Source organism: Equus asinus, chromosome 13 (genome assembly GCF_041296235.1).
Source record: "Equus asinus isolate D_3611 breed Donkey chromosome 13, EquAss-T2T_v2, whole genome shotgun sequence".
Lineage (NCBI taxonomy): Eukaryota > Metazoa > Chordata > Mammalia > Perissodactyla > Equidae > Equus > Equus asinus.
In genome coordinates, this window is record NC_091802.1 from 59,541,526 (window position 1) to 59,555,314 (window position 13,789).

The window sequence follows — 13,789 nt, forward strand, 5'->3', positions numbered from 1 at the left end:
AGTTAGGCTGAGCTGCTCAGGGTCTTACCTTCTTCCTCCTGTTTCCTACCATCTCCTCCGAGTCACCAACGATGCCCCACGTGCCACCCTGCCTCCTCCTCCGTGACACGGGGGGCTCATTAACCCCGAGTAAGTCTTGCTGGCGGTGACTCCTTCCTTCCAGTTGCTCCCCTAGTGCTCCTTATCTTGCTCCTCCATGCCTGGCTACAAAGACCCAAGGCCAACCCAAAGAAAAGTATTTATGGTCTCAGTTCCTCCACCTCCTAATTGCCTCCCTCCGCTCCCTAAGAGAGGGGATCAGGTACCAGGTATGCCTGTTCCCGCTTGCCTGCCGCCTCCTTGGTAGGAGACAGAGCCTAATGGCACGGGGCCAGGGCTGTGGTGTCACTTCCTTTGCCATTGCTAAGTGCCCAAATGCACTGTTATCTGAGTCCCCGTATAATCACTTTTTGCTGGGAATTCACGGAGGAAATTCCTTTCACAAACTCCACCACTTCAGATGCCTTGAGTTAGAATCATCTGATGAACTTTACCATCCCAGTCAGCTCTGGGAAGGGAGAGGCCAGGCAGTTTTACTACTTCCACTGTAAAGCTCAGAAGATGGAGTGAAATGACCTGCCCAAGATTTTACAGCAGGTTACAGCAAAGCAAGTGGCACCCTCAGAGATACAAATTAGAGCTTATGGGAAAACTTCTAAATGTTTAATGAAAAAGATGTAAAGCCGTGCAATATTTACATACAGGTAAGAAAAGGAAGCAGAATCCACAGTGCACGTCTTGTGGAGCTGTGACAGAGTACACACACACGCCATGAAACAGGAACTGCTCCTCAACACTTCCAAACGGGAGTCCAACACAGGCAGACGTTTCCCAACCATCTCCAGCAGAGCAGACTCTTCAGATCAGATCAGCAACTGAAAGCAAGGCAGATATGCATTAAGGAATAATGCAAACAAAATGAAAACTTGTAAATTTAACTAAAGGCTCACAGCAGACTTCTCATAACAAAAAAGGAGAAAAAGCTCAAGTGCCCCACATGAGAACTGGACACTCTCTGTCCAGCGGCAGCAGTGGCTGGCTGCCCTCCCTTACCGTTCATCGGCATCTCGTCGATCTGAGTGGAATAGTACTGCTCAATGTCTCGCAGGATGCGGATGTCGTCATTCTTCACAAAATTAATGGCCACACCCTTTCGGCCATATCGACCTGATCGCCCGATTCTTCAAGAATAAAGCAAAATCACTTTAGTAAATACAGCAAAAAATATTTCAGTAAATCTACCAACAAGAGCGAAGCCATGAAAAGCTTGCACCCGTACCTGTGTATATACAACTCTCTGTTGTTGGGCAGGTCGTAGTTGATGATGAGGGACACCTGAGGGACGTCCAACCCCCTGGCCCAGACGTCTGTAGAAATGAGCACTCGACTGCAAACAGAAAAGGCATCTGAGGCAATCACCTTCATCATAAAAGTGTAAGACGGGCTACGAGTCCAAAACAGGCGTGAAGTGTGAGGGACAGCACCAGAAAGGGGCATTTGGTATATTTAGTTACTGAGGTCATGTGCACCATCTGAGAAAAAATCAGCTATCTTTTACTATACTGCACTCAATTGTTGAAAGCCAGTCCCACACCAAACATTGGGAAAGACACTTGACCTCTGCCTAGCAAAAATAAGAACGGGAGCCTTACTGATTGTGGTGCCATGCGCACAGTATCTTCAAGTCTGAAATGCAACTCACACCACTCTGTCCTTCCTACAGGACAGAACCTGCCATAGCACAACCCAACTGTCTGATACTGAGGCTGCCAGCCTACCTGCCTGCCAGGCACCTGCAACATGGCTGGTCTGAAATGAGGCGCTCTTTAAGCGTAAAATGCACACTGGAATTTGAATACTTAGTACAGAAAAACAAAAACCAAAAAAAATAATTTCAGTTCTGATTACATGTTGAAATGATATGCTATATTGGGTTAAATACATTATTAAAAAGCAACTTCACCTCTTCTTATCCGTTTTAAAGTGGCTGCCAGAAAACTTTAATTACATATGTGGCTTGAACTGTATTTCTTTTGGACATCACTGGTCTAGAAGCAAAGCATTAAGGGACAGCAAGAGAAAGAAGTTCAAAAACACAGGAGAGGTGTCACTGCTGTATAATCACGTAGAATCAATCAGAGTGGGAGAGGAGAGGAAGAATGGGGCCAAAGCAATACCTGAGGGATAAGAAGGCACAGCGGAGCCAAAAGGAGAAAGAGGCCAGCCCCACACGCAGACCCGTGAGAGTCAAAACTGCTGAAACAAAACACAAAGACAAGCAAACCAAGACAGCAGCCTGCCAAAAAGACAGTCCGTAACGGAGCAGCGCCTGGACCAGCAGCTGACTTCCCAACAGAAGCAGCGGAGCCAAACAACAACGAATTCTTCATTAAAGCGCAGAAAAGACGCAACGTCAACCTAGAATCCTACCTCAGCAAGTGCCCCCTTTAAGACAGCACAAGGAGACATTTCACGGTGAAGGAGACATTTTCAGACAAACTAAAACAGACACTTTGTCACCAGCAGACCCAAACTAAAGTAAATCCAAAAGGACATTCTTCAGACAGAAGGAAATTTACCCAAACAGAAATTCATAGATAAAAGAAAAAGGAGCAACAAATATGGTAAATATGTTTCTAAATGTAGATACATTTTATTATATAAAGGAAAATATCTTGGGTTTGAAACATATGTAAATTAAAACACATGACAACAAACACAGAAGCCTGGGGGTCACTGAAGTCAGTGTTTCAAGTTCTCTGTGCTATCGGGGAGGACGGAAAAAGGACCTGTAACTGAGATGCTGACAACACAGACTCCCGCTGCACTCCCCAGAGCGACTACTAAACGACGTAAATAAACATCTTCCAAAATAAGAAGTGGGGAAAAGGAACAATTAAAAAAAACCCAAATACCAAAATAAGGGCTGGCCCAGTGGTGTAGCGGATAAATTCGTGCACTCTGCTTCGGTGGCCCAGGGTTCACCAGTTCGGATCCCCAGGTGTAGACGTACAACCACTTATCCAGCCGTGCCGGGAAAGGCATCTCACACATAAAAAATTAGAGGGAGATGGGCACAGAAGTTAGCTCAGCACCAATCTTCCTCAGGAAAAAAGAGACAAGGATTGGCAATAGATGTTAGCAGTTCAGGGCTTATCTTCTTCAAAAAGAAAAAAAAGAAAAAAGAAATCACAGAAGTAATATGACAAGTAAAATGTGCTTATAAGATGGTCAATTTAAAAGCAAATATATTAGTATTTACATTAAACAAAACTGGTCTAAAGCCTCCAATTAAAAAACAGCGATTATCAATAGCCTAAAAGAAAAACAAAACCAAAACCCAACTCCATGCTGTTAGCACAAAATCCATGCACAGGTTAAGGTCACAGCAGGATGGAAAAGAAGGGAGGACACAGGGAGCAGACACTAACCAGATAAGGCAGACCTGGAGAGAGAAGGCACACCACAGAGAAAGCGGACACTCCCACGATCAAAGCCACAGGCTCCAGGCAGGCAGTAACTACACTCCTAGGCACGGTCTCGTGAGAAAGCAGGAGCCAACGGAACACAGATGAATAACCTCCTCCACAACACTCTCAATCCTCACCAAACAGTGAAACAGAAAAGAAAAGCTAAGGATCCACATGGCTTGAAATCACAATTAGCAACTGAAATCTACTGGGCACGCCTAGGACACCGTGTGCCAACACCCGCACAGGACCTGTCCTGTTCAAGCACCAGACCGTGTGCTGGGCCACAAGGCAAGTCTGAATACACGTCAGAAGAAGGAAATCACACAAACCATGACCTCTGAACCAGTGGAAGTTGAGCTAAAAACCAATTACAGAAAGATAAACAGAAAATCCCCATTTGGAAATGAAGAAATACACTTCTAACTGAGGCAACCAACCCACATAGTTAGGGCTGGCTATCACCTCGACCTACCCTATCCCAGCAGCAGTGGCCGCCCACTTACCAGCTGATCTGACCTCCTTGCACTCAGCCGTGAGAAGAGGGCTCGGGGTCGTGGAACTAACTCAGGTAACGACAGGAGGCCAGCGAACTCTGACCAGCAGGGCCAGCCTCGGGGGAGAGGCCAGCCAACCCACCTGGCGCCGGACCGGAACTCCTTCATGATGGACTCTCGCTCCTTCTGAGGCATGTCCCCGTGCATGGACGACACGGTGAAGTTGGCTTCCCTCATTTTCTCCGTCAGCCAGTCAACCTGCAAATCAAATCAGCAGATGCTACTGTACGCTCATAAACCAAATTAGACATTGTATTCAGGACTTTATTTCAATGATTTGCAGAACCAACGTGAATACTCATAAAGCAAGTGCTCTTAAAACTCTGACTAATCTTAACTGGATGTGTAAAAAACAACTTTGCCTGGCAAATACTGCAGCAAACATTCTCTTAATTTGTTCCATGTAAATTTCTTTAGGAGAAACTAAAGAGATCATATCTCACTATTCTCATTTGAAATTTAAATTCCAATCTTTGTTTGGAACTCGGCCCAACTCCTTTACCTTTTGCAAAGCTACCAGTGGTTCTCAGTTCTGCCTGCATATGAGCATCACCTGGGGCGATTACAAAAACCTAGGCCTGGGTCCCCCCTAAAACCAACACCCCAGAGCCTCGGGTCCCAAGCCAGCATCAACACTTCTGAACACCGGACACGTCTGTTCACGTATCATCCATGGGGGATTTCATGTTAAAGGGCAGAGCTGAGTAGTTGCCAAAGACCAGGCACCCACAAAGCCTAAAGCACGAACTTCTGGCCCTCGAGAGAAAAAGTTTGACCTAAGTTCTTAACAGAACCGATCTTCAGTTTGTGACACAGGATGTTACAGAGCTAAGCTCTGAGAGAGCCAAGTACCTTCCTCTTGGTGTTACAGAAGATGACCGCTTGAGTAATGGTGAGCGTGTCGTAGAGATCACACAAAGTGTCAAATTTCCACTCTTCTCTTTCCACCGCCACAAAAAACTGCTTGATGCCTTCTAGGGTCAATTCATCACTGGAGAACAAAGACAAATTCTCTTAACTCATTCTTCCAACCAAGATTGGAGGATGCACGCAGGCCAGGCACTGTTCCAGGTATGGTCCAATCTCCAGCAGCTCCACGAGGCTGGTCATTAACCCCCACCTCCTGCCCAGCCACATCCTCCTAGAAGCTGGCACTTCTCCCACTCGGTCCCAAGCTCTGCATCAGTCTGAGCCTCTAACAACTGCTGCCACCCTGTATATGGTTCTAAACAAAACATCTGACTGTTCAATAGTATACACATTCTACTCCCAAAACACTGATAAATAAATGCGATCAGGTCATTTTTAAAATTGGAATTACTGGATCAAAGAGGGGGTGTATGTAATAAAAGCTGCCTTTTCAAAAAAGAAAACTAAATCAAATTTTCTCATTTTGAAACCCAAATTCGAGCCATGTTGTGTATTTTAGTACCACTCAAGAAGCAGGGCACTCTTACCGTTTTACCAGGATGCGGATGGGGTCCGTCATGAACTTGTTGGTCATCTCCAGAATCTCATGAGGCAGCGTGGCGCTGATGAGCACCACCTGTGTGGCTGGGGGCAGGTACCTGTACACATCGTAAATCTGCTCTTTGAAACCTGGCACAAAGAATAAGACAAACTGGGAATTTTTCAGGCTGCACACTTTGAAGGAGAAGTTACATGTCAAATGCTCACATTTAATTAGGTGCAGTTCTGATTGCAAGGTATACGATTTCATAAGGAATCTTTTCTACAGAGCTGGCCTAAATCCTCGCCTTCCCTCCCTTCTCCCACTGCCCACCCTCTCCCTGGAGTGCTCTGGGGATCACGGCCTGACCCCAGGAGTCCTGGACGCCAACAGTTAAAAGCAATAGAAACCGCCTCCAGGAAACACACCTCAGCCCCAAAGACAAACACAGACTCAGAGTGAAGGGATGGAAGACAATACTCCAAGCTAATAATGAACAAAAAGAAAGCAGGTGTTGCCATACTTATATCAGAGAAAGTAGACTTCAAAGCAAAACAGAAAAAGAAAGACAAAGAGGGGCAGTATATAATGATAAAAGGGACACTCCACCAAGATGACATAACACTTATAAATATATAAGCACCCAACACAGGAGCACCAAAATTTGTAAAGAAACTATTAACAAAACTAAAAGGAGACATCAACAACAATACAATAATAGTAGGGGACCTCAACACCCCATTAACACCAATGGATAGATCATCCAGACAGAAAATCAACAAGGAAATTATAGAATTAAATGAAAAATTAGACCAGATGGACTTAATAGATATATATAGAACACTTTATCCAAAAACAGCAGGTTACACATTCTTCTCAAGTGCGCATGGAACATTCTCAAGGATAGACCATATCTTGGGAAACAAAGCAAGCATCAATAAGTTCAAGAGGGTTGAAATAATATTGAGCATCTTTTTGGATCATAATGCTATGAAACTAGAAATCAACTACAAGGATAAAGCTGGGAAAGGGGAAAAAATGTGGAGACTAAACAACATGCTACTGAACAAACAATGGATTATTGAAGAAATTAAAGAAGAAAACAAATATTATCTGAAGACAAATGAAAATGAAAACACACCATACCAACTTATTTGGGACGCAGCAAAGGCAGTCCTAAGAGGGAAATTCATTGCAATACAGGCTCACCTCAAGAAGCAAGAAAAATCTTACATAAACAACCTCAAACGACACCTAACAGAAGTAGGAAAAGAACAAACAAAGCCCAAAGTCAGTAGAAGGAGGGAAATAATAAAAATCAGAGCAGAAATAAACGATATTGAAACAAAAAAGACAGTAGAAAGGATCAATGAAACGAAGAGTTGGTTCTTTGAAAAAATTAACAAAATCAATAAACCCTTAGCCAGACTCACTAAGAAAAAAAGAGAGAAGTCTCAAATAAATAAAATTAGAAATGAGAGGGGAGAAATCACAACAGATACCGAAGAAATACAAAGGATCATAAGAGAATATATGAAAAACTATATGCCAACAAATTGAACAACCTAGAAGAGATGGATAAATTCCTAGACTCATACAACCTCCCCAAACTGAATCAGGAAGAAATAGAGAATCTGAATAGACCAATCACAAGCAAAGAAATAGAAACAGTAATCAAAAACCCCCCCAAAAATAAGAGTCCAGGACCAGACGGCTTCTCTGGAGAATTCTACCAAACATTCAAAGATTTAATACCTATCCTTCTCAAACTATTGCAGAAAATTGAGGAAGATGGAGCACTCCCTAACACATTCTATGAAGCCAACATCACCCTGATCCCCAAACCTGACAAGGACAACACAAAGAAGGAAAACTACAGGCCGACATCACTGATGAACATAGATGCAAAAATCCTCAACAAAACTTTGGCAAACCGAATACAGCAATACATCAAAAAGATTATACACCATGATCAAGTGGGATTTATACCAGGGACACAGGGATGGTTCAGCATCCGCAAGTCAATCAACATGATACACTACGTTAACAAAATGAGAAACAAAAACCACATGATCATCTCAATAGATGCAGAGAAAGCATTCGACAAGATCCAACATCCATGTATGAAAAAACTCTCAATAAAATGGGTATAGAAGGAAAATACCTCAACATAATAAAGGCCATATATGACAAACCCACAGCCAACATCATACTCAATGGACAAAAACTGAAACCCATCCCTCTGAGAACAGGAACAAGACAAGGGTGCCCACTTTCACCACTCCTATTCAACATAGTACTGGAGGTGTTGGCCAGAGCTATTCCGCAGGAAAAAGAAATAAAAGGAATCCAAATAGGCAACGAAGAAGTAAAACTCTCGCTGTTTGCAGACGACATGATCTTATATATAGAAAACCCCAAAGAATCCATAGGAAAACTATTAGAAACAATCAACAGCTACAGCAAAGTTGCAGGGTATAAAATCAACATACATAAATCAGTAGCATTTCTATACACTAACAATGAACTAACAGAAAAAGAACTCAAGAACTCAATCCCATTCACAATTGCAACAAAAAGAATAAAATACCTTGGGATAAATTTAACCAAGGAAGTGAAAGATTTATACAATGAAAACTACGAGACTTTCCTGAAAGAAATTGATGACGACATAAAGAGATGGAAAGACATTCCATGCACATGGATGGGAAGAATAAACATAGTTAAAATGTCCATACTACCTAAAGCAATCTACAGATTCAACGCTATCCCAATCAGAATCCCAAGGGCATTCTTTACAGAAATTGAACAAAGAATCCTAAAATTCATATGGAGAAACGAAAGACCGCGAATTGCTAAAGCAATCCTGAGTAAGAAAAACAAAGCCGGAGGCATCACAATCCCCGATTTCAAAACATACTACAAAGCTACAGTGATCAAAAGAGCATGGTACTGGTACAAAAACAGGTCCACAGATCAATGGAACAGAATTGAAAGCCCAGAGATAAAACCTCACATCTATGGACAGCTAATCTTTGACAAAGGAGCTGAGGGCCTACAATGGAGAAAAGAAAGTCTCTTCAACAAATGGTGCTGGGAAAACTGGACAGCCACATGTAAAAGAATGAAAATCGACCATTCTTTTTCACCATTCACAAAATTAAACTCAAAATGGATCAAAGACCTAAAGATTAGGCCTGAAACAATAAGTCTTCTAGAAGAGAAAATAGGCAGTACACTCTTTGACCTCAGTTTCAAAAGAATCTTTTCGGACACTATAACTCCTCAGATGAGGGAAACAATAGAAAGAATAAACAAATGGGACTTCATCAGACTAAAGAGCTTCTTCAAGGCAAGGGAAAACAGGATTGAAACAAAAAAACAGCCCACTAATTGGGAAAAAGTATTTACAAGCTACTTATCTGACAAAGGATTAATATCCATAATATACAAAGAACTCACACAGCTTAACAACAAAAAATCAAACAACCCAATCACAAAATGGGCAGGGGACATGAACAGACATTTCTCCAAAGAAGATATAAGGATGGCCAAGAGACACATGAAAAGATGTTCATCATCCCTAATCATCAGGGAAATGCAAATCAAAACTACACTAAGATATCACCTTACACCCGTTAGATTGGCAAAAATATCCAAAACCAAGAGTGACAAATGTTAGAGAGGTTGTGGAGAAAAAGGAAGCCTCATACACTCTTGGTGGGAATGCAAACTGGTGCAGCCACTGTGGAAAACAGTATGGAGATTTCTCAAAAAGTTAAAAATAGAAATACCTTATGACCCAGCCATCCCACTACTGGGTATCTATCCAAAGAACTTGAAATCAGCAATTCCAAAAGTCCCATGCACCCCTATGTTCATCGCAGCATTATTCACAACAGCCAAGTCGTGGAACCAACCTAAGTGCCCAGCAACTGACGACTGGATAAAGAAGATATGGTATATACATACAACGGAATACTACTCAGCCATAAAAAAGGACAAAGTTGTCCCATTCACAACAACATGGATAGACATTGAGGGTATTATGTTGAGTGAAATAAGCCAGACAGAGAAAGACGAACTCTGTATGACTCCACTCATAGGTGGTAGTTAACATATAGACAAAGAGAACTGATCGGTGGTTACCAGGGGAAAGGGGGAGTGGGGGGAGGGCACTAAGGGTGAAGCGGTGTACCTACAACATGACTAATGATAATGTACAACTGTAATTTCACAAGGTTGTTAACTATCATAATCTTAATAAAGAAAAAAATATTAAAAAAAAAAAGCAACAGAAACCCTAGCCCCGAGTCACCCACAACCTCAGAGGCCTGTAGGCGGTCATGACTCAGTTCCAGCTGCACTGCCCTGCGAGGATTTGTGTCCACTGTGACCAGGTCTCCACATTTTAAGAGAATTCAGAGATCTGAATTTTTTTTTTAAAGTGTCCCAGTTGAAAAAAATCTCCCACAAATATCAAATCATTATGTTGTACACCTGAAACGAATATAATGTTACATGTCAATTATACCTCAATTTAAAAAACCTCCCAATCAAATAATGCAACCAATTTACATTATTTAATATGGAGGCTGAATAAAATCCAACGGCAAGCAGGACCTGGCCCACAGGTCACTATACCACAACCTCTGCCAGGCCCGGGCAGGATGGGGTTAGGACGTTAAGTGTGTGAGAAATGCCCGTGGGCAGGGGGTCCCCAAGAGCTTGGTAACAGACTGCGGGGTTCTGATTGCACAGATGATGAAGTCCCAGAATCTGCATTTCTAACAAGTTCCCAGGTGACACGGACGCTGCCGGTCTGGACCGTCACTTAGAGAAGTGCTGCCCTAGGGACAAGACCACAAGGAGACACCTACAAACCACAGCTTCCTCAGCACAGGGGAAACCATCAGAGGGCTCTGTGGTCAGAGCACGTCTAACTGAACTGAAGAGCAGGCATCTGATGAGAGGCCCACGCATAGGGAGGGCTGGAGGCAGCTCCTCAGGACAGCACTGGGCCCTAGTACCTGAAGGAACCACTCAGGAACTAGACACCCAGGAAAACAAAGGAGAAGACCGCCAGGTGTGTTACTGGTTAATGTCAGAAGCAAAATACTGCCTCCATGCCAGGAGACCCCGACGTCTATGGAGACACCTGCCCAAACCCCTGGGATGGAGGTGGAGACGGAGGGGGAGGGTGTGTGCAGGTAGGGGAAGGCGAAGACACTGCAAAGCATTGTCCCCAGCTGTTTCACATGGGGAACAAGGTTACTGAACTCAGGGTGACACCTGTCATTATGCATTTCCCAACCACCGCACCAACACAACTGCTATCACTTAGGGGTCCTAACATATTTGTTCTGAAACATTCTGGTAGAAACACATAAAAAGCCTAAATAGTATACATCCCAATTCTAGAAATTTATCTTAAAAAAATGACTGGTAGAGCCAGCCTTGATAGCCTAGTGGTTAATGTTGGGCCCACTCCTCTGTGGCAGCCCAGGTTGTTACAAAGTCTTACAAAGCCCTACCATAAAAAAGATCAAAATACAAGTTTTACATTCATAATTGCCCCCAAAGTACAATTGTTTTGCACAAAGAAAACACTACCTATATTCAGAACACTTCCATTAGCTCCACGTTTCAATTGCATGCTGTGAAAATTTAACAATTACACGTCAGTAGAAAATTCTTTTGTTACTCATACCTTTATTCAACATTTCATCAGCCTCATCCAAAACCAACATCTTGATAGCTCGTGTCCTCAAACTTCTGCGCCGAATCATATCTATAACATTAGATTTTGAAACAATGAGCCCTCAGGCTATGAGGAAAGAGCTAGCCATTCCATCTGGTTTTCACAGCATTTCAGAGACCTTCCCTCCACTTCCTACAAGTTACCCAAATGCAAACCCAGCACGCAGCACGTCAAATGACAAGGGTCCTGTATCGCTTATGCACTTTTTACTATTACAATTTGCAGCACAATTTTTATAGACAAAAATGCTTACCAAAGACACGCCCAGGTGTGCCAGCGACAACATGCTGTCCGTAGTCCAGTTTCCTGATGTCCTCCCCCACGTTGGTGCCTCCGATACAGGCATGGCACTGGACGTTCATGTAGTCACCCAGAGCAAGCAAACCCTGAATTAAAACACAGATGCACGTCCAGGGCCTGCCTCGAGACCACTAGGAAATCGGAAACATCTGAGTTTCCCAAAATGAAGATCACTCCTATTCTAATTTATGATGACCACCAAGTGTTACTGACGCCATATTTACACCATAAACCAGAGAGCCCAACTCTCCTCCTTCTATTCTTTTCTGCACCAAAATAAAGTTAGTCTTGCTGGTTTCTTATTACAAATACATGTTAATTATAGAAAAACCTGTATTATTTATAGAATTACATATATAAATATGTAACATTCATAATCCTACCCAACTAGAGACAATATTAACATTTTAACATATATCCTTCCAAAACGTTTATAATATGTAAGTATAATATGTAACTGTAATATCTAAGTACTACTTTTTTTTATTTAGGATCTTTATTACAATTATTTTTTATTGAAATGGCTTTTTTGTTGAAAAACTTACAATTCTGAGACTGCAAAAATTACTAGAATAACACCGCTACACTAAAAATGACTTAGTACAAACCAGCAATTTATGGCAAAACGTTAGGAATCAGGAGAAAAAATTCGAGGGAACAGAAACACAGGATTAGATTAAGTCTTTACAGCTGGCCTTTTACAACTGAATTATAAAGCAATACTTGAAATGTGACACTGTCATCTTTAACGATCTCACCTTCTGGATCTGTACAGCTAACTCTCTCGTTGGAGCCAAGATCAAAGCTTGGGTTTCACGAACCTGGTAAAATAATTTGCCAGAAAAGAGAGAATCCTCAGTATTTTCAAGGTAGACTGCACTAATCCAGACTCAGATCTGTTTTGAATCTTACTGCACATTACCCACACATAAGATTTCCAACAGAGGTAAGTGAACCCGAATGTTACTCAAACGACAAATCGAGCAATAATGGGATGTAAGGCTCAGGATTCTTGTTTGCAGACAAGAATTTCCCCTAGTTTAAAAAATCTCCCAGTTTAAATAAAAAAGGATTTATGACAAAGTATTAATGTCAGTTCAGGTATTAGTGGGCAATTAAGATTCGCTTAAAAAATTTGAGTCAATTAAAAAATTTTAAATTAGAGACATTTACAAACTGCACTTTTTGAACACTGTAGTTATAGAAAAAAAAGGAAGTATTGCTCAAGATTAAAGAGAGGTTTGTTTTAGGAGCAACAAATTACCTGAATATCCAAACACTGGAGGACAGAGATACTGAAGGTGGCTGTTTTGCCTGTACCAGACTGAGATCTATCAGAGAAAACACAGAGAAGTGGGGTTTAGCACGCTGGGCTACATGCCCCCGTCCCCATCACGCAACCCCCGCACAGTGCTCCCAGGGGCTGCGCCGCAGAAGCACCGGAGCAGCTTCTTCCAGCAGATGCCCCACCCCCCACAAAAGACCAACAACACCCTAACTGCCAGGGAGTGGGACTCAGGCACCGAGTCGCTGCTTTTAAACCCCGGGTGACAAGGACGGCAGATGTGGCTTTTGCGTCAGGGGGTGATGGAGCTACAGAATCTCTTAACTCCAGTAGGTGTTACAGGCGGCAGAAAGAGACAGACTCCTCCTTATATAAATATAATTCTTTTCTATGAGTTTAGATTAAAACTCTCCTCCAAAAATAATTTTTTTTTGTAAACGAGTCTTTAAAAATTAGGCAAATCAGGCATAAAGCTATTAAAAGAGCATTACATACAATTGCACATGCCGACTGACATGTAAGTAAAGCTGATTAAAAAGATGAAGGCTTTCCGGAGTAGAGGACACAAACATAAAAACACGCAAAACACCCTGTGGCTGAAGGCAAGGGAAGAGCTGGTACCGAGTGCACGAAAACTGCGAGAAGCTGTCATCCCACAGCATTTAACCACCTTGGCTTTCCTAGCATCTCATCCCTGCTCTGTGCAAGCAGACTTACTGTGCGATGACGTCTCTCCCTTTAATTATCTGCTTGATAGCTCGCTGCTGGATTGCTGAGGGTTTCTCAAAACCTGTAAATAAAAACATAAAAAATGAGCTCTAACCACTGGGACAGCATGTTTACAACCACACACTGTAGGCTCCCTGGGGCAGAGATGGTATCTTTTTTTAAGCCCCTATGCCTAACCCAACCACTGAGCTCTCAAGA

At 42.5% G+C, this 13,789-nt stretch overlaps 1 protein-coding gene across 2 annotated transcripts in view; it reads right to left on the reverse strand.

Moving 5' to 3' along the window:
• Positions 1-680: 680 nt before the first annotated feature.
• Positions 681-13,789, reverse strand: part of EIF4A3 (eukaryotic translation initiation factor 4A3) — a 36,910-nt gene continuing 23,801 nt past the window's right edge. For both annotated transcript variants that reach the window (XM_070483777.1, XM_014863814.3), the window contains 11 exons: positions 13,580-13,652; positions 12,842-12,908; positions 12,336-12,398; positions 11,531-11,663; positions 11,227-11,307; positions 5,524-5,665; positions 4,919-5,057; positions 4,149-4,264; positions 1,319-1,426; positions 1,093-1,220; positions 681-914 (listed from right to left, as the gene is read on the reverse strand). In XM_070483777.1, coding sequence (XP_070339878.1) covers positions 898-914; positions 1,093-1,220; positions 1,319-1,426; positions 4,149-4,264; positions 4,919-5,057; positions 5,524-5,665; positions 11,227-11,307; positions 11,531-11,663; positions 12,336-12,398; positions 12,842-12,908; positions 13,580-13,652 — 1,067 coding nt within the window. In that variant the 3' untranslated portion in view covers positions 681-897. The remainder of the gene's footprint in view (positions 915-1,092; positions 1,221-1,318; positions 1,427-4,148; positions 4,265-4,918; positions 5,058-5,523; positions 5,666-11,226; positions 11,308-11,530; positions 11,664-12,335; positions 12,399-12,841; positions 12,909-13,579; positions 13,653-13,789) is intronic.